The 26,054-nt window shown below is 34.8% G+C and overlaps 2 protein-coding genes across 6 annotated transcripts; both read right to left on the reverse strand.

The window, feature by feature from the left end:
* Nucleotides 1–1,345: 1,345 nt before the first annotated feature.
* mnb (minibrain) lies at nucleotides 1,346–17,097 on the reverse strand. 3 transcript variants are annotated; one of them, XM_065351905.1, is made up of 11 exons: nucleotides 16,434–17,095; nucleotides 16,129–16,358; nucleotides 15,422–15,669; nucleotides 15,146–15,334; nucleotides 11,268–11,415; nucleotides 10,892–11,178; nucleotides 10,663–10,809; nucleotides 9,913–10,170; nucleotides 9,472–9,691; nucleotides 6,128–6,438; nucleotides 1,346–5,707 (listed from the first exon to the last, which is right to left on the reverse strand). In XM_065351905.1, the coding sequence occupies exons 2-11, from the start codon at nucleotides 16,274–16,276 to the stop codon at nucleotides 5,690–5,692; spliced, it is 1,974 nt and encodes a 657-aa protein (XP_065207977.1). In that variant the 5' UTR covers nucleotides 16,277–16,358; nucleotides 16,434–17,095; the 3' UTR covers nucleotides 1,346–5,689. The 3 variants fall into 3 exon arrangements, with proteins under 3 accessions (XP_065207977.1, XP_065207985.1, XP_065207969.1); XM_065351913.1 differs by having other exon boundaries at nucleotides 6,124–6,438; XM_065351897.1 differs by having other exon boundaries at nucleotides 1,346–6,438; nucleotides 16,434–17,097.
* Nucleotides 17,098–17,783: 686 nt separating this feature from the next.
* On the reverse strand, nucleotides 17,784–21,282 carry LOC135836862 (G patch domain-containing protein 2-like). 3 transcript variants are annotated; one of them, XM_065351933.1, is made up of 9 exons: nucleotides 21,105–21,282; nucleotides 20,300–20,435; nucleotides 19,965–20,208; nucleotides 19,760–19,894; nucleotides 19,434–19,687; nucleotides 19,187–19,371; nucleotides 18,991–19,106; nucleotides 18,797–18,909; nucleotides 17,784–18,731 (listed from the first exon to the last, which is right to left on the reverse strand). In XM_065351933.1, the coding sequence occupies exons 2-9, from the start codon at nucleotides 20,361–20,363 to the stop codon at nucleotides 18,643–18,645; spliced, it is 1,200 nt and encodes a 399-aa protein (XP_065208005.1). In that variant the 5' UTR covers nucleotides 20,364–20,435; nucleotides 21,105–21,282; the 3' UTR covers nucleotides 17,784–18,642. The 3 variants fall into 3 exon arrangements, with proteins under 3 accessions (XP_065208005.1, XP_065208013.1, XP_065207997.1); XM_065351941.1 differs by lacking the exon at nucleotides 21,105–21,282 and adding an exon at nucleotides 20,909–21,061; XM_065351925.1 differs by lacking the exon at nucleotides 21,105–21,282 and adding an exon at nucleotides 20,532–20,900.
* Between the last annotated feature and the right edge of the window lie 4,772 nt (nucleotides 21,283–26,054).

A 26,054-nucleotide genomic window follows, 5' to 3' on the forward strand; every position in this document is an offset into this window, starting at 1 on the left:
ATACTGATCTAAAGTTCAAAGTTCATCAGATAAAATGAAGCTTAGTTCCAAGTTCTAAAATACAACATGAAGTAAAACGAATGACGTATTCGTAATCATCGATGTTTAATTGGTAATAATCGATTTCTCGAATCGTGCCTCGTATGTACTCTTTAATTGTTTTTAATTAAGGTAAAAAATATGAATTTATAAGATGCAACGATTTTTTTTTTCAAATACTTTATTTTGGAAACTAAAAATTTATACAACAGATGTCACCATATAGCTTAAAATACCTCTCAAAGGTTATTTGTACATACAAATTCGAAACAAGCACAATCTTTAAAAATAATTACTATCTTAACAAACAAAAATTTCAACGTATTGCACAAAATACACAAAACATATAAAAAATACATACAAAAGAAACCCTTAATAAATTTCTTTCGCATATATACGAATAAACACACACACGTACACTATATTATACGTAAAACGTAACCACATCCAACCTATTTTTTAACTCCCCTCTGAACCACATACTATTATTCGCTCTTTTCCAATTAAGTATTATTTTTTTTCTCACGTTAAAAATTTATACACAGAATACATATTGGCAATAAAAAAAAAAGAAAAAATCGTATTTAACCATCCGCAATATTTTCCTATCGATCGATAATTAAAGCATAACTGGCAGCATGTAAATTTACCATAATCTAATTCATAAATTGTATTACACTACGGCGTTTTCATTACAATAATACGTACATTACAAGTCCACGACGACGACGAATCATTATTATTTTTAGGTATATACACAGTACACGAGTTTTCGTATTTATTTATATAATACATACAAAAAAGGGCGAGAGAAAAAAAACAGTAAAATTAATCGAATTAAAAACAGGGCGAAAAAAAAATCATCGTCGTATAATATAATAAATAAATTCGCGTAAGAGAGAGAAAAATCATCGTTTCAAAGCAGGTAGTACATATAGTAGTAGGTAGGTTTAAATAAGTAAAATATATTATTCTACATATTGAACACACGTATATGTATATTAAATAAAATCGTATCGTATCGTATCGTATCGTAAAAAGCGCGCGAAAAAAATTTCGAAAAATTCGTTGCTTCGTAAAAAAAAAATAGTACATGAATAAATAAAATATAAATTTATATTCGTAACACATTTTTGGAGATATTTTCACCATAGAAAGTATCTTCGTTCGTGTATTATTCAATAATATTCATCATTTTTTTTTTTTTTTAATAATTGAACTTCTCATTAATTTGAATTTAAATTTAAAAAAAAAAAAAAAAAAACGCTTTAGCGAGTTTTAAGAGTTATTACGAAAAAAATGGGAGGGAAGGGAGGGGGAAACATCTTAAAATAAGGCGTTAATAGTTAGATTTCGATTTCAATTTTTTTTTTTTTTAAAATTCGCTCGAAATGAACGGCTTGTTTTAGTATAACGAATTCTCCTTCAATCAGAATCTTCTAGCACAAGTTCCCATCGTGAGCGTTATTAAAATTGGAAAATAGGGGGGGGGGAGGTTAGACATTAGATATTTTCAATCGATAAAAAAAATATTCAACGAAAGCTTCAGCTTCAAATTTTAAAATACAAGATTTTTTTGGCACGGAAAAATTTAAAGCGAATACTCGAATATTGTACATTGAGATATGAAGATTTTGAGTGAACTTAATGAGGATGAGAAGGGGAGAGGGAGTTGAATTCCCATAAAATTTTAAAAATTAGTAACAATTTTTAGCACATTAACCTCTTTGAAAATGAAAAAAAAAAAAAACCAAAAAAAAACGAGGGAATTCAGGTTAAAATTTTTGTAAGTTGTCTATTTTTTAATAAAATTTAAAAAAAAAATTAAAATTTCAAATAGAAAAAAAACAACAAAAAACAGGACTTTTTTGATGGTAATTTCAACAGAGAAAAAAAACAGGTTAAAACTTTTGCGTTTTTTAATAAAACTAAAAAAAAATGAAAAAATTTCAAATCCATCAAAAAAGAAATGGATGAAAAAAACAGGATTTTTGAAAAAAAAAATACAAAAAATTATTGAAATTATTGCAAAAAGGCTAAAATGTTACAATTTGGAGAAAAGGAGAAGAGGATCAAGTTTAATACAAATCAAATAGAACAAAATATAGAAAACGTTGGTTTAAGCTTAATATAATTTTTCAACAATTTCGGTAAAAAACATAGAACCTTTTTTTAATTTATTTTTTGTTTGAATTCGGAACAAAAATAATGGAATTTTTCAAAGCACAATTGGCAAAAAGCACGTTGAAAAATCCCATTATTTTGGTAACTTTGTCAAAAAATGAGACTTTTCAACCAATTTGGCGACTTAGACCAAAAAAGTTTTTTTTTTTTTGAGATTTTAGCTAAAAAACGAAAAAACGCAGGATTTTTTTTATTGCAATTTTGACAGGAAAAAAAGGACTTGTAGCAACTTGGCCAAAAATCAGGATTCCTTTGCAATTAATTTTCAGAAATTTAGTCAAAAAGGTAGGATTTTTTGCTATTTTTGAAAAGTCAGTCTGTTTTGAAATTTTAGCTCAAAAAGACAAGATTTTTAAAAAGAATTTCGCCAAAAAAAACAGTAATTTTCTGACATTTTTGAAATAAAAACAAACAAAAACATGTTATTTTTTTTTTAGTTTTTTTCTGCAATTTTGGCAAAAAAAAAGCAATAAAGCTAGTTTACAGGATTTTAAAAAATAATTTCAAAAGATAGTCTTATTCAATTTTGGGAAATTTTTTTCGGAATTTTAGCTTCAAACCCAAAGTTTTCCTTTCAAAAAAAACCAAAAAAAAAAAAACAAGATTTCTGACAATAAAACAGTAATTATTTTACAATTGACCACACCACAGGATTTTTACAGCAATTTGTCGAAAAAAAAATAAAATAAAAAAAAACCAAAATATTTAGCAATTTTCTCAAATACTTATAATTTCAGGTCATTGAATTGTGTTTCAGTTCTATAAATAAATAATTTGCAAAAAAAAAGAAGAAAATTTAGCAATTTGAAACAAGGGTGGAATTTTTTGGCAGTATTTGCAAAAACAGGACTTTTAAAAATAATTACTTAAAATTTGTTACGTTGGCGAAGAAAGGGTACTTTATGTGCAGAATTTTCGCAAAAAAGAATTTTTTTGAAATTTCAGCTAAAAAAATCAGAATTTTTTCCGCATTTTTGATAAAAAAAAAACAGAAAATATTTTGTAATTTTAGTTTAAAAAAAAAACTGGACTTTTCCCTGCATATTTCAACAAAAAAAGATAATTTTTTCAAATTTTGGTAAGTATGAACAACGCTATTTGCAATTTTTTTGCCAAAAAAGTAAATTTTTTTTCAGCACTGGTGAAAACAGAACACCAAAAACAATTTCACAATATTTTGACAACAAAACAGAATTTTTCTTGGTAATTTTGGAACGAAAACGGGACTTTTTACTGCAATTTTGAATTGAAAGGATTCATTTTACAATAATTTTATCCAAAAAACACGACTTTTTAGCAAAAGCAGGACTTTTTTTTTGTAATTTTTGGTGAAAACATGAGCTTTTGAAATTCTAGCTAAATAATCAGGATTCTAAACAAAAAACAAAAACAGAAACTATTCAGCAATTTTAACCAAAAAACAGGATTCTCCCAAGTGAATTCGCAAGACTTTCTGTCACTTTTGGTTTTTTGTTGAAAACATTTCCAGTTTTCAAAATATTTTGAGACACAACGTCCCCTCCACCCCCAGCACCTCACTCCACCATCAAAAATGATTCTCTCAGAATTTCGGTTCATTTCATATTCTAATAACCATTACAAAAATAGAATCAACGAAGTCGGGAGGGGGGGGGGGGTGGGGTGTCATCAAAATGCGCAAACATCATTAAAATCTAAATTTCAAAAATTTTACGAGTATTTCAGCCCTGTTTCAAAATCTCTTCCACATCTCAAATAAAATTTTAAAAAATTTCAAGTATAAAAATAAGTACGTGTCATCTTAATACACGTGTTTTAAATCAAAATTCCAAGTCGTCAGGTTAAAATTAAAACACGACAACAGAAGGAGGGAAGGGGGAGGGAGATTTCAAAATATTACAATAATTAGGCTCGTGAGGAATCACTTTTAGGGCTATCGTTCCTCCTTTCAGCACTATCCAATTTAAAAAAAGAATTAAAATTCGACAAATTTTCAAAATTATTTTACCATTTCAAAAAAAAAAGGATCATTTTCCCCTTTTTTTCTTCGGAAGTCAGCCATGTTTCCAGTAATATCACCCCCTCGTTCTACACTAAAAAAAAACCATTCACTTCGCACCGAAAATTTCAATAATTGGGGAGGGGGAGACATTTGACCAAATTTCGACCAAAACGAAAACGAAAAAACACCCCCACCCAATTTCGAAACAGTTTCAAGGAAAAAATTGACCTAGAAGCAACTTCAGCCACGCCAATAACTCCAAAGAGAGGAAAAAAAGCAGTCAAGATTCTGATCCTCATTTTTCTCGTCTACGCGAATAAAAATCTCGACGAATAGTTCGGTCAAAAGTCAAAAATAACAGCGAAACATGCAGAGGGAAAACAAGGAAAGGATATAGCACGCCAACATAACTATATACGATATATAAACGAAGGTAATTTGGGTGGGAGGGGGTAGAGGTACATAAATAGTAGGTATTTCAAACGGGGGGATGGGGGGGAGGGGAGACACGGGGGTGTATATAGCGTAAATATACATATTATACGATACACAATAATCGTAATAATAACAATAAGATAATATTATATGTATACGAATAAGCACGAGCCAATAAGAAGAAGAATCCTCGTCGTCGTTTAAAAGACCGAGACAGAAAAAAACAGAGAAACAAAGAGAGACAGACAGGTCAAATATTACTCATCGTTACGATATTATAATCGTAATAAGTACGTACTTATTTCACAAATCCCAACCAAACACACCCTTAAAAAGAATACGATTTTCGAACATCATAATTCGAAAAATCATCGATAGTAAACGAGGTATAAATACACATCATACTCATCTATATACTATACTCGTATAAAAAGGACGCACCGATGAAGGGAATGAGAATCAAAGGAGACTGCACCAGTCATCGATATAAGTAAATCGACGAATAAGGCCAGAATACACACCATCTTCCAAGTCGAAAATATAGACCGAAGCGTTTCGCCGGGTCAATTTTCTGCACTTCAGCATCGTTGATACCGATGATGGCTGCGGCACCAGCGACGAAAACCAAAACCGAACCACGAAGCTGCGTTTCTGTTACAAAATCCATTCTATCGATATCGATACCTCGGCTGGTGGTGGGCTATTTTACTATACACGTCTTGGTCAATCGTGTGTGTATGTTTCCAGGTCGCACGAACGAATGAATCCACTCGTCGCTCGTAGCGATACAGAATACAGCAGATATCGACGTTGAAGGCAATATTATGGCTCGAGAAACACTCGTATCGTCGAACGGTACGCCATGCAGACTGCTACTGATGCTGCTGCGAAGACGACACCGACGACGATACAAGACGTACAAGAAGCGTAGTAGTAAACGTAGTGTAGAAATAGTACGACGAAGATCGAAGAAGATGAGAACGACGACGACGATGACGACAACGCAAACGCACGAAGAACAAAATGACGACCGGGGGCGGGCAGCGATGATCAAGTATTGTAATTAGCCTGCGAAGAAGAATAACAATACGATGAAGAGCGCGCTAGCTGCGACGCAGACGGCGGCGGCGGCAGCGACGTCGTGTACGGCGACAAAGGCGACGGCGACAGCGTACCGGTCGAGTACGAATGCGAATACGTAACCAGCGGCGGATTCGCGTTCAGCGACGTGCACGATGACGACGACGAAGCTCCGCCGGATCCGCCGACGACGGTGGGAATAACGGCGGCGGCGGCGGCCACCGTAGCGCATTCCATACCGCCGGCCAAAGCGGCCGCCGCCGCAGCGTGCCGGCTCGGTATCAACGGCAGAGACGAAGGCGCCACCATTCCTCCGCCGGAACGATGATGCGACGAAGACGAACTGCCGCTGCTGCCGCTACCGCCACTGCGGTACTGATGATGATGCTGACTCGAAGGTTTACCTACATGATGATGACTACTACTGTTGTTGCTACCGCTTCCGGAGGACGCGTTATTGGTACGGTGCTGAGGTGGCTGCTGAGGGAACGCCGACGATGAAGAAGACGAAGACGCTGAGTAATGCGCCGCCGCCGCTGCTGCGGACAACGGCGCTTGAGATGTGGACGCGATCGCCGCCGATGACGCGGACGTCGAGGGTAGATGGTGGTGCGACGATCTGTGGTGAGCGGCGACCGCCGCCGCCGCCGCTGATTCGTAGTCGATCGAGTTGTGACGCGCTTGCGACGAGGCGTTGAGATCGGACAGCACACGCGTGGCTGCAAACAGGCCAAAGATAGAAGAAAATTAGAATAAATAAAATGATAACACTGAATGATTTTAAAAAAAGAACGAAATGAACGTTGAGAGATTCGAATCTCGAAAAATAATAATATCGATCGACTTTCAACCAACAATGAGGGGGATAAACATTCATTGAACGATCAATATTCACAGACGACGATCGTATTGATCAATCAGGGTGTTCACAGCTTTGAGGAAATGATTTTCGGGGATTTCCAGACCAATTTTTCCAATTTCGCAGACCCTTAAAATACCAACCACGCTGAAATCACTGTAAAGGGAGGAAGATAGGGGGGGGGGGGTTTACAATTCGATGAAAAAATGGGCTTCAAATTTGTTCAAGGAAGAATCAGAACTTTTACTCGTAGACAATTTTGGTACAAAACTGTATTTTTTAAAATAATTTTAAAAAAATTGGAACTTTTTGACAATTTTGGCACAAGACAGAAGTTTCTAATGATGCAGGCAAAAATTAGAGCTTTCACACAATTTTGGAATAAAACTGAACTTTTTGACAATTTTAGTACAAATTGGGTCTTTTGACAATTTTGACACAACAAAACTAAATTTTCCGACATTTTTGGCAAAAAAAAATGCAATTTTATGACAATTTTGGCACAAACCAAATTTTTTGACAGTTTAGAAAAATATGAATTAGAATTTTTGGCAAAAATTGGGATTTTCCGAAAATTTTAGCACAAAAGTTGACTATTTGACAATTCTGGCAGAAATCAGGACTTTTTGACAATTTTGGCACAAAACTGTAGGTATTTTTTTTGATAATTTCAACAAAAATTGGAGCTTTTTGACAATTTTGACACAAAACAGAACTTTTTGAAGATGCTGGAAAAAATGAGAGCTTTCACACAATTTTAGGACAAAACTCAACTTTTTGACAATTTTGGAACAACAGAAATGAAATTTCCGACATTTTTGGACAACTTTGGAATAGATTTCTTCGTTTTCAATACTTTTGCGAGAAAATAAAACTTTTTGACAATTTAGTCACAAATTGAGAATTTCTTGATATTTGTGGCACAAACCGAATTTTTCAACAGTTTTGGAATGAATCAAAATTGTTGGAAAAAATTGGGATTTTTTGACAGTTTTAGCACAAAACTCGACTTTTTGACTCTACTAATTTTGGTCTTATGACAATTATGGCATCACAGAACTAAATTTTTCGACATTTTTGGCAAAAAATGCAATTTTTTGACAATTTTGGAATGAATTACAACTTTTTTACAATTTTGGCACACAATAAAACTTTTTGATAATCTTGGAAAAAATGAAGACTTTTTGACAATTTTGGCATAAATTGAGACCTTTTTTTTTTGACAATTTTGGCACAAAACAGAACTTTCTTATGATTTTGGCAAAAGTTGAGTTTTTGTACAATTTTGGCACAAAACTGAATTTCTTGACAATTTTGGTAAAACAGAACTGCATTTTTCGACATTTTTGGCAAAAACAGCAACTTTTTTGAAAATTAATTTTGGTATAGATATCGACTTTTTCAAAATTTGGGACTTTTTGATAATTTTGGCATAAATTCGAGGATTTCTTCACAGTTTTGAAATAAATCAGAATTTGACAATTTTGGCACAAAACTGTACTTTTTTGTCAATTTTGGTAAAACTTCGGTCTTTTGGAACTGCATTTTTGGCAAAAATAACGCTTTTTTTTTTTTGACATTTCTGGACTAGATCTCAACTTTTTCAAAATTTTGGCACAAAATAAATCTTTTTGATAATCTTTGGAAAAATGAGGAACTTTTTATATAATTTTGGCATAAATTGAGAATTTCTGACAATTTTGGCACAGTTGTAATTTCTTGACAGTTTTGGAATCAATCAGAAATCGTTGACAACTTGGGACTTTTTGACAATTTTATTTTGACATGAATCGGGACCCTTTTTTCTTTCTTTTTTTTTTGTAATACAGGCACAAAATTACACTTTTTTTTTGGACAATTTTGGCATAAGTTGGGGGTTTTCCAGACAATTTTTGCACAAAACAGAACTTTCTGATAATTCAAGCAAAAATTAAGGCATTTTAACAATTTTGAAAAAAATTGGTTCTCCTTGAAAATTTTGGAATGGACCACAACATTTTGACAATTTTGGCACAACAAAACGAACTTTTTGATGACTTTGGCATAGATCACAACTTTTAGACAATTTTGACAAAAAACCGAATCAATCGGGATTTTCTGACATTTTTGACTAAATTACAATTTTTTTGACGATTTTAGAATAAATTTTTTAGAGAATGTTGGAAAAAAAATCAAAGACTTTTTTTGACAATTTTGGCACGAATAGAACTTTTTGACGGTTTTTGGAATAAATCAGGACTTTCTGACAATTTTGGCATAAATCTGGACATTTTTTGGAAGAAATTTTGGCACAAAATCCTACTTTTCCAAATAATTTTGGCAACACTCAGGTCTTTATGAAAATTTCGGCATAAATTGGGACTTTTTTAATAGCAATTATGGTATGTATAAATCATAACTTTTTGAACAATTTTGGCGTAGATCCCGCCTTTTGACAATTTTTGCACAAAATGAAACGGTTTGATAATTTGGATAAAAATTAGGACTATTCGACTATTTTGACATGAAACAAGACTTTTGACAAAAAAGTGAACCTTCTGACAATTGACGAAAAAATTAGGACTTTTTAGCAATTTAGGAAAAAAATCACTTTTTGACAATTTCCAACCGGAAGTCTTCTCGGCAATTATGAAGAAGAACTGGCCTTTTCAACAAAAATTAGAACTTTTTTTTTTGACAATTTTGATGAAAAATCGACACTTTTAATCATTTTAATTCAATTTGGAAAAAAAATAGAACTTTTTGGACAGCTAAGGTAAAAGTTGAAACGTTGAGCCTAAGGGGGGGGGGGGGGGAGTTACGGTCCAGATGGCTATTTCGACACCGATATTACTCCTTCGAGATTCGATAATCACCTCAACGACGAAACTATATCTAGTATATAAATACATACCTGACTGATGAATATTCGAATCCGTGTACGAATGAGGTATACCGGAACTACTACTCGAAGACGAATTCAGGTTCAGATTACTAACAGGTAATGAATTTCCGCTCAGTAACGACGTGTTGGTCGATTCGTCGATGGTACGTTTAAAAAAATTATGCTGCAGAGCGTAATACGGCGTAATTCTAGTCTTAGGATCGTAATCTAGCATTCTTTCAATTAAATCCTGCGAATACAAAAGTCACATTAGTACATAAAAATATTAATCAAACGATACTAAAGTCAGAAAAGAGGCAGAGTTCTACGATCAGGAAGTTGAAAGAGATTTCAGAAAAAAAATCACCGAGGACCACGATCACAGCTCGTTCATTCTTCTCTAAATACCTGATCGCTTTCAATCTCCTGATCAAGCGAAAGTTGGTGAAATCTTCGCAGAACTTTTCTTACCTTAAATTTCAAGTAGTCCGAAACCGAATGACCCGGTTCGCCGACACGTCGCCCCGAGGGCCCGCCGGTCTCGATACCAAGGATATCTTGCAATCGTCGAGTTGCAGGCGACTTGTATTTTTTACCATCTTTCGTCTTCTTTATGAAATACGAGCCGTCTGGAAGCTTTTCGAAATATTTCTTCGTTTTATGAGCTTGATCTAGTAAGTGTTTCGGAGGCAACCCCAGCACTTCGACGATCTTGTTCATTTGATCTACCTGTATACCACATGGAGAGCAAAAAATCCATTAATATACGTTTCAAATTCATTTTAAAAAACTCAAGTTCTAATTGTTTTTTTTTTGTTTTTTTTTTTTTGAAAATGAATCTACAAAGCTATTATAATATTGTTTAGATTCACGTAAAATTTCCCCTCTACCCCCACATCATTGAACTTCAAAATTTCGCGACATTGTTAACGATTTTTTCCTGTACGTTATCAAATTCGCTTTACGTTGTCGTTACAGACGCGCCAAACCGGTTGCATGACTCGTAAAAGAGACCTTGATATTCGCTGCTTTCGAAATATTTATCGACCAAATCGACTCGTAAAAACAAACAGCTACGGTACCGGATTTTTAAAATTACGAAAACAAACTACAGCACACTCGACAGAGACGAAAATACAGGGAAACGAAGAAACTCGAATTCGGTTCGGGTATGAAATTTTCGTCTTTCTCCTGTCAAGATCAAAATTTCGATCTAATTACCTCGTTGGCGCCGCTAAATAACGGTTCTCCGGTATGCATTTCGACCAGTATACATCCCAAACTCCACATATCGATGGCTAAGTCATAGGGAATGCCTAGTAACACCTCCGGAGATCTGTAGAATCTCGATTGGATGTACTGGTATATCTGTAAAAGAGCGAATACGAGTTGATAAAAAATGCTAATGCGACAGAAATCAAATCGATACGAGAACAGAAGGTGGACTTACCCTCTGACCGAGCTGACACGATGATCCGAAGTCGACTATCTTAATGGCAGATCTTTTCGGATTACACAGCAGTATATTTTCCGGTTTTAAATCGCAATGTATTATATTGAGCTCCGGAGTGGAAAGGAACAATAAGGCAGTGCATAACTGCTGAGCAAATTTGCGCGTCAAGTTCAACGAAACGCCTCGAAAGTTGGTGTTGCGCAACAAATCGTACAAATTATATGATAACAGTTCAAATACAAGGCATAGATGACTTCGCCACATGAAGTGTCGTTTCAGTCTCACTGCAAAAAAAACAAAAAAACATGCAAGGTGAGTTCATCGATACACAGACATACGTATCACAGATGAAAAAGAAAGAAATTTCGCTCACCTATATAAAATTTATTATCGACATCGGCTTTATTCATCATTTCCAATAAGGTTACTTCTATTTGAGCTTGATTCAGAAATGGTTTCTTGTTTTTTATTATTTTTATCGCCACTAGGCATTTTTCGTCGTGATCGTACGCTTTGACCACCTGCGAATTAGAAACAAAAAATACATGGTAAGTTATTGATGCTAAAAATGTGTAGCAAAATAAATGGTAGATTTTTCATTCAAGTGATCTAAAATAATTTAGAACATAATATTTGCTAACTAGATTTTATTCTATTTATAGGGATTTGATAGTGAAGATTTTGCAAATGATCGAAGTATTTGAAGGAGTCGTTCTCGAACAACTGAATCAATCACTTGAATCGATTCGGGAACACCAAACAACAACTCATACGAAGGAATCACGCAGCCAACTCGTTCGAATGAAATATTTGAGAACGATCAAGTACTTGAAGTGTGATCGAATCACACCAACGAGCCATTCGCGAACGACTGAATCACTAGGTGATCGAACTGGCCAATGATGAAGTCACTTTCACACATCAAAAGACGAGACATCTGAACATACCACTCAAGAATTGAGAGAGTAAATCCCACCAATCGTTCGCGAACGACTGAAATATAACTCTGAATCGTTCACGAACGAACGAATCACTTGATGATCAAACTGGCAAATGATGCAGTTACATTTATTAAACATGAAAAAAAAAACTTATTCACTTCAACACAACTTCTGAAAAACAGAATACGAATCGTTCGCGAACGACTGAATTACTCGATGAATCATTCACGAACGAATGAATCACCAAATAACGTAAAAAGTTACACCCTTACACTAATGAATAGAGCAAAAAACGAACGACTGAATCATTAGGTAATATAATGAATCAAATCAATGAATCGTTCGCGAACGACTGAATAATTTTGATGATGAAACTGAAAGCGGCAATTAATGTAGTTACTTTTAAATATCAAAAACTTGATTCACCTCAGTACACAACACTGAATAAATCCAATGAATCGTTCGCGAACGACTGAATCACAAGAATAAATCTTTCGAGAACGAATGAATCATTAAATTGACAAACTGGCTAATGCCAATGGTATAAGATATCTTCATACTTGATTCACCTGAACACTCAGTTCAAAAATGACGCAATAAATCCAACGAATCGTTCTCAAAACATAGAATCACACTAATGAATCGTTCGCGAACGACCGAATTACTTCATGATCAAACTGGCAAACGACGCAATCATCTTCGTACATCGAAATCGAAACAGAAGTTCATCTCAACATTCAGTTCATAAAATGACCAATTTTATCCAACGAATCGTTCGCGAACGACTGAATAACACCAATAAATCGTTCAAGAACAATCGAATCACTCGATGATGCAATGACTCACACCAATTAACTCTTCATCACGAACACGAACGACTGATTCAGTTGATCATACAATGAATCGTTCACGAACGACGAACGACTGAATCACCCCAATGAACCGTTCACGAACAATCGAATCACTCGATGATGCAATGACTCACACTAATGAACTCTTCATCACGAACACGAACGATTGATTCAGTGGATCATACAATGAATCGTTCGCGAACGACTGAATCACACCAATGAATCGTTCACGAACAATCGAGTCACTCGATGACCCAATGATTCACACAGGAACACGAATGACTGATTCAGTTGATCATACAATGAATCACACTTCACAGCAATGAATCGTTCGCGAACGACTGAATCGTTATATTCACAAACTGACGAAAAAAGATACAGCTACCTTTACGCTTGGTAAAATGATTCATCTTGACACAAAGTTCAAAAATGACCGAATAAAATAAATCCCACGAATCGTTCCCAAACATTGAATCACACGAACGAATAGTTCGCGAACGACCGAATGACTCAATGAACAATTACTTTCATGCTTTGAAAAGTAGATTAACCTGAACGCGAACATACAAGTAATAAAAAAATATCAAATGAATCCAACGAATCGTTCTCGAACGACTGAATCACTCGATGATGTGAAGAGTCGCACCAATGAATCGTTCACGAACGACTGAATCACTGAATGAATAAAGTGGCAAATGAGAAATGACGCAATTACATTCATTCGTCAAAAATGAAAAAATCGATGCACCTCAACACAAGATTCGTAAATGATTGGAAAAATCCAAACAATTCGTTCGCGAACGACTGAATCATTTTAATGATCAGATTGAAAAATGATGCAGTTACCTTTTTATTCGTCAAAAAATTGACTCATCTCAGTCCTCATCGCCCAACTCATAAATGAAAAAATGACTGAAAAATCCAACGAATCGTTCGCGAACGACTTAATCACTCGACGATGCAATTACCTTAATTTATCATAAAAAATTGACTCACCTCAACATACAACGCATACAATTGAATAAATCAAATGAATCAGTATCTAACATTTAACCACACCAATGAATCGCTCGCGAACGACTGATTCAGTACAACAAATCGTGCACGAACTACTAACCTAGAAAGTAGGTCATGATTCATATGATCATGAATGACCAATCATTTTACTGACAGACTATTCATTTATAGACGAACGTTTAGAAATGATGAAAAGCATATTTTCTTTCGGATAATGAATTTTACTATCTGAACAAACCGTTCGCGAACGAGTGAATCAATACATCGAAGTCGGCGCCAGGACTGCAAGGAGGGGGGGGGGTGTCAAAATCAATTCAAGTCAGAATTTTTTCAGATCTACATTTTTCATTTTTGAAAAAAATACAAGAATTTTCAATTTTGGGACAAAAATGACCAATCTTCAGATAATTTTGACAAAAATCAGGATTTCTCTTTTTCAGTAATTTGGCAAGAAAAGCATGACAAAAACCGACTAGCACGACATACAAACAAATAAACAGGACAAACGTAAGAATTGCAGGATCAGAAGGGTCGTTACTCACTTCGATGAAAGATGAATCACAATATTACGAGTCAAAAGAATCGTTTCAGAACAGCGGAGGGCAAATACTTGGTAAGAAATCGACCAGCTTCATTTTAATTCCCTTTGACTCGCATTCGGAGTCTGAGAAGTGAGAAGTATGTAATGTACCTATTTTGGTATAAAAGAAAATTTCAGACAGCTTCAAAGCCTGGAGCCAGAAATCCTCAGAGCTGGTTCAGTAATCAAAAGGGTGAAGAGTGGTTCCCGAATTAGAGTTCGAAATTCTCCATAAAAGGATTTAAAAATTGAATTACGAAGCCAATGGAAACGTTTCTGATAAACATGACCTAATTACAGTACAAATATTGGAATTTTCAAATATTGACTCATGATTTTTCAAATCAGAAGAACCCACTAAATCAAATTCCCAAATTGGGAACATTTTAAAGGATTTTCCACAGAAAAAAAAAATCAAACACGAAAACAGATTTAAAATTTGTTCCAAAATAATCGAGATTCCATTCAACTTCTCAACTAATATAATTTCAACGAAAATTAACTTCAAGTAACGGCTCCTCCAGCATTCAAGTAGTTCGCACCAAAAAAATAAATGACGGCACCTCCACCTACTCGAAACTGTCGAGTAAGTAGGTTGAAACGTCGTCGCGAAAGACACTTTCAATAATTAAAATTTCAAAAAAACTGATGAATCATTGGAACTCGCGCACAATCTGAAATCCATCACTAAAGATGAATCATCATCGAACTAATCCAATAACAGTACTCATTGTACCTACGCAAGGTCATCTCTACATGTCTAAAAATGTAAATCCGAGACGATATTCCGCACGGTAATCCCAATCACACATTATTTCACAGTGCGGAAAACCAGTTTAAATAATAATCTAGAACATCGCACCTGGCCAAAAGATCCTTTTCCGATCAACGAATCGATTTCGTATCGGTCGAGGAATTTTTCTCCCGTTCTAATAATGTAATCGTGGTTCTCGTCGTCGTATCCGTCATTGTAAAGCTTTCTTTCTTTCTTATGCGAACTATCTTCACCTTGAGACTGCTGCGCTCTTCTTTTCTTCTTGGCATAATACACCTGACGATCGAAAAATATTAACCAATTAGTACCTACACTTCGTTGTGGATGGGGTAAACAAAAGATACTCCGGATCCCGATTCGTACCTCGTTAATATGTTTATAAGTTTTAATCAAATCGACGCTGAGTTTACGTAAAGGTCCGGTGGCAGGATCACGATAATGGCGATGAATACCGGGTATTCTCGCTTGCAAAATGTGATGATCTACATGATCATCGTTAGGTACTGCGATCGATGTGGCCGCCGCTTGCTGGGCCAAAGACGCCAAATGCTCTTCGCCGACCAAACGTCCGTACAGTGGTACTTGGTGTTGGCTGCTACCGCTACAATTTCCTGCGCACAGAACAGAGAAACACGAAATTAGCGAGTTGGTTTTAATTAAAATATACCAGCACCGTACACACGTCCACGTGCTGCGTAACCACGCTAAAGACGTAATTCATCGTTTCCGATTCGTTTAATGACTCGTACGATCGAAAATAAAACACAAAGAATTCGTTTTGCTGTCGTGAGAACAACGTGGTTGGTGGAGTCGCAGCAGTCGGAGTAAATAAAACACACAGAATGGAATCTCTCTCTCCAAGTGTTTCATCTATAGTATACGCAAACACCCAAATGCCGCTGGTTATTTATATACTTGGCAACAAATGAACCGTAGGTATGTACGCGTATCCTTTCGATAAATTCATCTCCATATTTGAAAGAAAACCGATGCAGGTTGAAACAATGATACGTACTCGAATCTACGAGACGACAATTAGCATCGAATACGACTAGATGAACGAAATTTACCTAATTTAGCCTTCTGTTTTTCCATCGCCAATGCTACATGTTCATGTTTATGCCACGAATCGAGTCTTTTACTATTGACCGCTGCGACCGAGCTCTCCATTGCTCGTGCAGCTGAAGCTGATACAAAATCTGCATTCAAAAGCACCATGAGATCATGGAGAACGTCTGCGAATTTTTACTTCCATTCGTTCTTCGGTTGTTCGAATAATCACTAAAATTACGTCGGGTGTCTGAAAAAATCACAAATTCCCATTAATTCTTCGTCAAAATACCACTAAATAGCATTAAATCATCGTATCACTTACCAAAAAAGATTCACAGTCGGATACGGACTAAGGTGTAATTTGATTCTACGACCCAGTTTGGTACCATATAAAGTCAAAACAACCGAATAATGCCAGATCCGCGCAGATCAACGTTAATTCTTGGCTGAACTGGAGTACGATCCGAATTGAGATTATTTTTACCTAGTAACCTTGTACGCCATGAAATAATTCTCGAATTACCATCAGCTATCAACTTGCACTTGAAAACAACACAATAACAAGTCGAACAAATAAAACGATTTAAGAAATTATCGAGGAAAAAACACACCGTTGGTTCGTTTCAATTATATCGATCGATACTTTCGACAAACGCAACAATAAAACTGAGTAAATCGCATTAAAAACGATAATACGGGTACAAAGATGGTTAAAACATCAAACGCGCAAATTTAAACCCAATCTTATAATATGGCTGTCACGAAGTGGAAATATTGCGAGCTGAGTGTGAATGGCCGCAGCAACTTCAAATCAATTCGTCCATCGGAGATTATGTAGCACTCGCAAATGACTTAATTTAATGTACGTACGAATTATTAAACAAATGACAATCTTCGACTAACTAACTAATATAATTATTAAAAATTTACTATTATAAATAAACACGCGACAAAAGTTATCGACTGAATCAGGCGTGGCTAAGTTGAGAAAAATCGTATGCAAATAATTAGGCTAAACACTGACGCAGTGTTGCCATCACAGCGAAACGGAAATTTGTCAGAAAATTTTTTTTTGGATTGCGAGTGCGGTAGTTTTTAACAGTATTTTCATCTGTGATAAATTAAAACAGCCAATCATCGTTCGTTTCCCAGGAATGATTTATTTTTATTTTTTTTTCGAAAGTTTGAATGGTTCGGATTTGAAATAATTTGATTATTCTTCAAATTTAAAATTACTGAATTTTCAGAAATGGGATTTCTCATTACTTTTGATTTGATTTTTCAATAGAATAATCAAAATCAATACATTAATCACCATTCACCAATCAAAAAGGAAACCAAATTTCTACTTACTACAAATATAATTTTTCGTTAGCTACCTTCGTATACTTCTTGACTATTGAAGTTTCTCGTACTTCGTTCGAACCTCTTAAGAATACACAAAACTATCCAAAGTCGAAATTCAAAACAAATATCACTTTCTTAAACAAACTTCAAAGATAAATCACAAAATTATCATCAACACAACACAATACAATATCATCCATGCAATAAAATTTTTTCTACTTACATTCCTCGTACACCGTACACCGACGAATCCATTTTCTACCTATAGGTAACTCGATAGCTACGTCGAACGAAATCTCCGCCTAACTTACTACGAAGATCGAAGTGAACTCACGAAATGAACATTTATTTTATCCTGTAATAACAACCAATACGAACATTTAAAACAACATAAAAATACTTGACCTCATTTTGTAAATACAGTATAAATTCAAGGAATGGAATGGTATTTATGCGTATTTTCGTATCATCTAAGAATAAAAATGATTCCTGTAAAATAAGACCAATATAAACACGTGTAGTATATAAATAGAAACTCGTACAAAAAAAGTTGTTCATCCAACGAATAAATTAATAATAAGTAAATAAATTAGGTAATAAGTTATTACAGAAAAATTTACAAATTCTTCAAATATCTATTGAACATTTTCAGCGAACTGTAATATTTATACGAAAAGTTGACATGAAAAAAGAAAAACAGTAAAACATCTGTCTCTACATATCGGTTTCAGTTACTCCTTTTCATAATACCAATAACGATAAAGAGAGGAAAAAATATAGTAAAACAAAATCACAGATATTACGAGTTAAAGTATGTTCATGTTCCAATTCCAATTTGAAACTGAACGGAATTCGAATCAAATAACTTCCTTCAAACTGTAGACAGAAAATACAAACTATCCGTACACATAACACATAAAGATGAGAAGGAAAAAATAACCAAATTCGAATCCCATTCAGATCACACGAGAGAAAAAAAATCAGGCAGTAAAGCACAAAGAACATAACATCGAGTTATATCTGAATTTTCAAACAACGAAAAAACAAACAAAAAAATACATTATAAAGCTGCTTTTAGGAATTCGTTCGATTATCGATATAATAATATGTATACTTAATCATAAAAATACAGTAATTTCAAGAAAAAAAAAATCAGAATAAATTAAGATTAACTACGCTTAAATTTACTGCAAGGAATCCTTCGAATCAGATGAAGAGATATCTGAAAGTTTATGTATCGTTGGAAGCGTCAAAGGAGAACTTTTATCCAAACCTACGGACAAATAAAGCTCGTAGAAAATATTTTTCAATCAATACCTAGTGAAATTTTAGCCATACTTTTATCCATAAGGAGTTGAGATGGTTGGGGAATACGTTTCTTTTTCTTATAACCACTGAATGTGTGCCTCCTCGTAGTCATTCCACTCTCTGTTTCCATTTCGTTTTTCTTACTGCGTTATCAACAAAAATCCATCATTAGACAGAGTAAAATAAAGAATGAAAAAATTTCTAAAAAACTGATGATGAGATACCTGTATGTATCTTGTAACATATCTGGAAAGAATTTCGAATCTTTTTCGTCTGAAGGTAAAACTACGTTGAAATTCGGTTTAAACGATCGTCCCCTTCGACGACTAGCACGAACGTCCTGGAAAAATACCATATTAAATTCCATAACCCATAACTTTGATCTAATCCCATTACACGATCTAACAAAACTTGAATTACTTTATCGGAAAACACTTTGCAGAGTTTCTTTTCCTCAGAAGAAAGCTGTTCGAAATTTCCAAGAAGGAATTTTTGATAAATAGTATACATCTTGTTATCGGTCTCGGAATCTGCATTTTCATGATCGAACGAACTCCCTGCAGCTATTCCAATGTCACCTACCCAATCACTTTGTTCGTCGTCACCTGAACATAACCACGATTAGTATCTCTGTACTATTTTTAGAGTTGATATACGATTCTAATACCTTCTCTTCCTTCGTCATTCGTGAATATGCCCGCTTCACTTCCAGAAGAGCTAATACTACTGGAACTGACTCCGCCCATATTGTAAGATACTTCCATAGTACCGTACTGTTCGTCAGGGTAGTCGTTTAATGAAAGCTTACTCAAAGCTAGAACTTTAGCTTCTCTGCCCAAATCCGAAGAATCGCCTCCATCGACCGAGACTGATACTTTTTCTCTCATGCTGCGTTTCCTTTTACCGGAACTGAGCCATATTCTGAAACCGAACAACCTTATTGTACGAAACTGTCACGAAATGAAAGCTCAAAATAACCTGGAGTTTAGTTACTTGTTATTTTGACAGTTCAACGAATGCCTCATCACTCGAAGTTTCTTGTTGTATTTATGAGACATGTAATTAGAATACAAACGATTCGAGTTGAATGATTCTGTATCGATGGCGATTCGTTTAAATTTACGTTTCCTATAATCGATAAAAATATTCACGTTAAATTTCAATCTACTCGTATTGGAATGAGAAACTAATCGTTTACCTTCTAGCAGATCGACGACAAGGTGAATTCTCGTTGAACGAATCCGATTCTATGTTATTAGCACCGTTACCGGAGATATTCGATACGTTGAAGAAGCAAGCTGTATTCTGATGAGTACTACTACAAACATCGTCCGAATCACTCTGAAAGAAGTTAGAGTAGTCTTTATCCTTCGACGTACTGCTCGAACACATCTCGTCGCTTTGGGTTTGTAAACGTAAATGCTGAGCTTGCCACGCGAAAGCTAAACAAACAAAAAAATTGTAATATGATAAGTACCAAAGAACTATAAATGAGTATTGGGTTGTTTCTTAGCTTCCATCTTTGATACGTACGCATACTTCCGACAGATCTAGTTCTACGTCTGGTACACCAAGATTTTCTTTTAGCCGAAGACATCGTTTTGAAGTACGTCGGTTCCAAGTTGCAAAATACTCGAGTTTGATATCAACAGACGAGAATTATCAGCACCTGAAACGATCAATCAAAGAATGAATTCGTGTACACGTAAGAATAGAATACCGGAATCTAGAGTTCTGTCAAGTGTTCGGAATCAATCGAACGTACCAAATTACATCGATGACCCAATTATAATTATTTTTTGGTCAATTTAAACGCGAATTTTCAGTTTTAAATGTCGAGGTCAACGAACGACGACGTACGACGAATATCAACCGATTAGGATTTAGTACAGACAGGGAGCAATAACAATGGAAAATTAAAACATATGGGAATGTTCGAAATTTACAACTAGATTAATTTGAGATCGGTATTTTGCACGAAACGATCCGGTTTATCGAAACCACTGCGAACTTGTCAACGAGGAAGGAATCAATTAACACTTTTAAATTGAATTCTATCGAAATAGATTGAATTATGAGACCGTTCTCGGAGTATTATTTTGGACTATTTTGATAATACCACAGGAAAATAATAAACATTACCCAAATACGCAATGATTATTGCGTTATAGCCGGGAAGGAGGTATCGATTTCAGTGGTTGAAGGGTTATTTAGTCTTTTACATTGGAAGAATTACATAATTTTCAAATTTAAGGTCAAAGGATATGACTTTTGCACAAAATTACCGTAAAAATACTAATGTAATTAAATAATTAGCAACGAAGTGATTGAACATTACCTTTATCGCCAAATGTATTGTCCAAGGCAAGATGTGGATTCGGTTTCGGTTTACTCGCGGCTCTTTCACAGACATCGTTCAATTCGTTTCAGTTTTCGGTATTTGATGCGAACATTTTTCTTTTATTTTAAATTTCGGTGCACTTTTGAGTTTTGATGTTGTTTTGTTACAGCTGCAGCATTTTTTTAAAAATTGCACTTCGTAAAGACGTAGCTTTCATCATTGTCCTGTAAAAAACAACCAAACAAACAAACAATTAATTTAGCCACAATAAACATGGAAACTTCACACTTCGACAGAGGAAATGGTCGAAGATTCTTGACATGACAGATTTATGAAACATAAAGTATAAAGTATAAACCAAAGCAACAATAACTTAACCAAAGTTAAAAATCACTCAGAAATTGGATATTATTGAGAATAGTTTCTGGATTCATTCAATATTAACAACTGAATCTAAATTAATACACGTTTTAAAAAAGTGTTTACCCAGGCCAAAATGCACCAGAATAGGTACATCTATAGGCCTGTGTATAATTGAGATGTAATTTCTCGCAGGCACGTAAACTTGATAAATCAATCAGGTGAGATTTTAATACAATTGAATCAGTTCAGATTGAATCCATAGTAAAATCCAGTTAAATTATTATAATCATTATTCAGATCTGTTTGATCCAAAAAATGACACGATCCAACCAAAAAGATACATACAAACAGATATAGGTAGGTTAGGTATGTATTTTGATCTACACTTTGAATTTGGATCCGATCCGAACAAGATCTGATCCTAAGTATATGTACAACAAACTAATCATCACTATAACGAGTTCAGATCCAAATACAAGAATTAGGAGTGTGAGTCTGATTTATCTTCCGTTTTGAAAACATTTATAAGTCAAAAATAACTTATTCTCAACAGTTTTTTACCTTTCAATTTTTTTCAATTTTTATTAACCCGCCTCCCCCAACTTACAAAAATGTCATTAACTAATAAATTTTCCTGCGTCAGAACGAAATATGGTATGGCATTGGGATATCCAGAGGGGGTGCGTAGAGGTTGCACCATTAATTTCTCATGTTGAGCATTTTGCCTACTTTTTTATTTTAAGGGGCAAACATTTTTTAAAAAATTCTCAATTTCCACATTTATCGATTCTTTATTTTTTTAATATTTAAAAAAATAATTAAAAACAGGTGGAATCATTTTGACTCCTTACTGACAATTATTGTGTGTCCATGTCCAACTTGCTCGTGCACAGCAATTTGCCTATCCTTTTGATTTAACTTATTTAAGGGGCAAAAAATTTCGAGCTTCTGGGCTGTACAAAATTTTTTTAAAAAATTCTGCCCCTTAAAATAAAAAAGTAGGCAACCTTCACCACACGGCAAATGAATGGCAGGCATACATGCATGTGTACCAGGAGTCGTTACTACCCTATCACTCGTTCCTGCCGAGCGATCGCAGGAAGAAACCAGTTTGTGACAATTGTCACCATTTTGGGGTCGGGGGGTTAACTACATAGATAATACATAATTGCAAATTTCTCTTTCAGGGAAATGATTTTCTCTAATATTAGCAATTTTCCAGATCTCTCAAATATAAATTTTTCAAAAACTTCAACATTTCACAAGAAATGAAAAAAAATATTGAAATGAATACCTAATTTTGAAAAAATTCTACTTTAAAATTTAAAATTCGTAAAGAAAATTGATAAAAAAAATAGACTTTTTAGAAATCAACAAAGTTTTAATTTTTTAAAACTTGGTTTTAAAGTGAAAGGCAGAGATACGACGACGCGATGCGAAGAATTTTGTTTTGAAATGTGTTGAGCTTTTTAAAATTTGCATTTTATATAAAGTTTAGGAGATGTACACTCTGCGGTGTCTCAAATAGAACTCAAAAACGGTTTGAAACCGTTTCCAATCGATTTGACAGGTCGAAAATAAGGTATATGCCAAATTTCAGCTTCCTGGGTCAATTCGCCTAATTTTGATATTTTCCCTTATTTTTGGCTAAAATATGATTTTCAAAAATTCACCAAAAATCGAAAAATCGTTACCTTAATGCTAAATCCGAGTATGTCCATACAAAAAAAGTACGATTTTACGCATCACTGATAAGGTTCGGATATGCTCGGAAGGGTTCGTTGAGTTCTGGTTGAACATCGGTCAGCTTCGTGCATCTTCGGCGGTGCATTTTAACTGTACTCAGATGCAAATTTTTCAATTCAGGGCTTCCCAGAGTCTTATCAGTGACGCAAAACGACGATGTTTTTTTTGGATGGACATACTCGGATTTGGCATTAAGGTAACGAAATGCACTTTAGCACTTGAAACATATTGACATGTGATAGGTTTTGTTTGCCCATTTTTTTTTTTTTAGTAAGTTATCTTTAAAACGTTTCTTAGGATGTCCCCTTTAAGGATAAAGTTGTTCAGTAGAATCGGAAGCGGAGTGCAATTACTCCAATTCCATATGCCATATTGCCATATTCCGGACTATACTACTCGTACGAGTATTTAAGTAGAATATATACAGATGACAAATTAGTTTTTTGTTTCAGCCAATTCGCATGCAGTTGATAGGAGAACCTGGACATTAACAATTTTTCATATTCAAAAATATATATCGAGAAGTTTTAGATATGTGATCTGTCACGAGAAAACCAGGTTAGTGTCCAAAAAATCGATATATTTTTTTTGATGGATATTGGTAGTACTCAGGGTGCAGAATCTGCCTGTGGTGGTAAAAACGTTCGCGAACGATTTTTTTGACCCTAAATTTAAGGTTAAAAAAATAGAGCAACTACAAAAAAAAATTTTTTAAAATTTTTTTCTTCATTTTCTTAAAATGTATGCCCGGGGGAGTCAGCATGCAAATTTTTGTGGATATCCGCTCACATTTGTAGGATTAAGGCCGTTTTTTTGAAATTTGAATGAGGCTTAAGCTGGAAAAATCAACTCTTTTCACCTTGAACAAGTTTTTTGAAAAAATTGAAAAACTCAATAAATAACTTATTTTATGTTAATAATTCATTCTTAGTAGTTTTCGCGAAATTTTTGGTGCGAAATTTTAAAAAAACGAAAAAATCGATTAATCGATTTAGGGAAATTTCGATTATCGGCCTTTGGCAACCCTGATTTTGAAAAAAAATGTCAGGTTATGTTGGCATCCCTGGTGGTCAAAAATGGTCCAAGTTTCACGGACCTACGAATCATAGATCCCCGAACGGCCCGAACACATAGATTCAAAACTTTAAATGCCCGTCCTGTAAAATTTACGTTTTGGACACTAACCTGGTTTTCTCGTGACAGATCACATATAATGAAACAAAGTAAAAGTCTCTTATCGTATTACAACATCCGTCATCCGTCCGCGCGATAGTAAAAAATTCGGGTTACCTATGTACATATAATATTGAATCGATGTAGACAAAAATGTTACTAACAAGATATTATTATCATGTTTTGTGTGGGCAATCAGCTTTGAGATTTATGGTATAGAAATCATATCACGCTTCGTCGAAAAAAAAAACAAAATTAATCACGCAATTAACTCGCAGCAAGAAGTAGGTATCTGGTGTAGGTACTAAATCTCATCAGGCAGAGGGTTTTTCAAACCCGGACGAAGCAAAATTTAAAGAAAATGCAAAAATAGATGCAGCTCAAGCCAAAATTTGGTAAGAAGACATTTGCGCACACTTTCCCTTTCGTTTGAAAAGATATAGGACACCTACGCACACCTGTCAAACAGGGGACATTTGCGCACACTTAATGAATTTTCGTCAGTGGTTCCCAAACGAAGGAATATATTAAAATATGTAAAAAAATAAGTTCATATTCGTACTCAGCGACCTCGAAAACATACTATTCGATATGTCACTCGACTTTTTCACGATTTTTCAACCAAATTTTTGTAAAAAATGGGCTATTTGCGGTAGGCCAGCAGTTTTTAATTTATAAGTTTCAGCACTATGGTGATTTTTACATTTTGTGACCTGGAACCGGTTCTAATCGATCAAATAAAGTCAAACTTGGGGAATGGGGTTCTTTTGGGAGCTAGAATTGACCCCTGCAGTTTGGAGGGTCAAAGTTGAATATTACAGAAAGGTCATTTTTTCGGAGAAGCATAATTTTGCCCCAAATTGCGAACAACATATCCAAATTTCAGCTTCCTAGGTCATTCCCATTCCATTTAAGGGAGGAAAAAGCTGATTTTTTTCGCGGAGGGACTATTTGTCCTCCACGAAAATATCCCCGCGAACATGCTCAAAGAACATTTTGCTTGTGAAGAAAAACCCACACAGTAGGAAAGCATTGCAGCGGAGCTGTAATTTCATATGTTTGAAAACACTCATCATGTCACCATTTTATTTGAATGTTTTCAACTTATAAACATCGCCATTGTGTTTAAAAAGCCAACAAAGTTCGTTGTACAAAAATTTGGCTCTTACGTAGCGGCAGACTACTACGACTTTTATCAAAATTGTAGTCCCCTTTTTGGGTCACAGAATGGCTTTGAGCCTTGGAGCGTTAGAACCAGAAAATAAGTGCATTCTATTCGATATATCGCACATCCAAATTCGTTTATAAAAGTGATTCAGTTGTGTGTTACTTGAAAAATCAAACACCCCCCCCCCCCACAAACCCCTGAGGATGGTTGAAGACCAATCAGCAACGGTGGTTTGATTAGTAGTTGGGTGATTATTTTCGTCAACATTTCAGAAACCCCTGACATAAAATAAACATTGTGCGCAAATGTCCAGTTTTCTAAAAAAAATCCATCAATCATTTCTCGTCCTATTGTTATAAAACTGTGCGCAAATGTCCTACGTAATTTAAAATTTTCTTTTTCAAACAATAGGATGTGCGCAAATGTCCTGTAGCCATCAATTTGAAGGGACAGGATGAGGAGTAATATGGTTCCCATTTTGAATAAATTGAAGCAAA

This window comes from Planococcus citri, chromosome 1, assembly GCF_950023065.1.
Source record: "Planococcus citri chromosome 1, ihPlaCitr1.1, whole genome shotgun sequence".
Lineage (NCBI taxonomy): Eukaryota > Metazoa > Arthropoda > Insecta > Hemiptera > Pseudococcidae > Planococcus > Planococcus citri.

Coding starts and splice junctions, on each gene's coding strand:
- mnb (XM_065351897.1), bottom strand. CDS start 16,276: ATGGTGCTTTTGAATGCAGATTTTGTATCAGCTTCAGCTGCACGAGCA. Junction 11,179..11,267: donor CGATAATAAATTTTATATAG/GTGAGCGAAATT, acceptor TTTTTTTTGCAG/TGAGACTGAAACGACACTTC. Junction 9,692..9,912: donor CGGACTACTTGAAATTTAAG/GTAAGAAAAGTT, acceptor TTGTATTCGCAG/GATTTAATTGAAAGAATGCT.
- LOC135836862 (XM_065351933.1), bottom strand. CDS start 20,363: ATGTCTTCGGCTAAAAGAAAATCTTGGTGTACCAGACGTAGAACTAGA. Junction 19,688..19,759: donor TTGAACTGTCAAAATAACAA/GTAACTAAACTC, acceptor GTTCGGTTTCAG/AATATGGCTCAGTTCCGGTA. Junction 18,910..18,990: donor ATGTTACAAGATACATACAG/GTATCTCATCAT, acceptor TTGATAACGCAG/TAAGAAAAACGAAATGGAAA.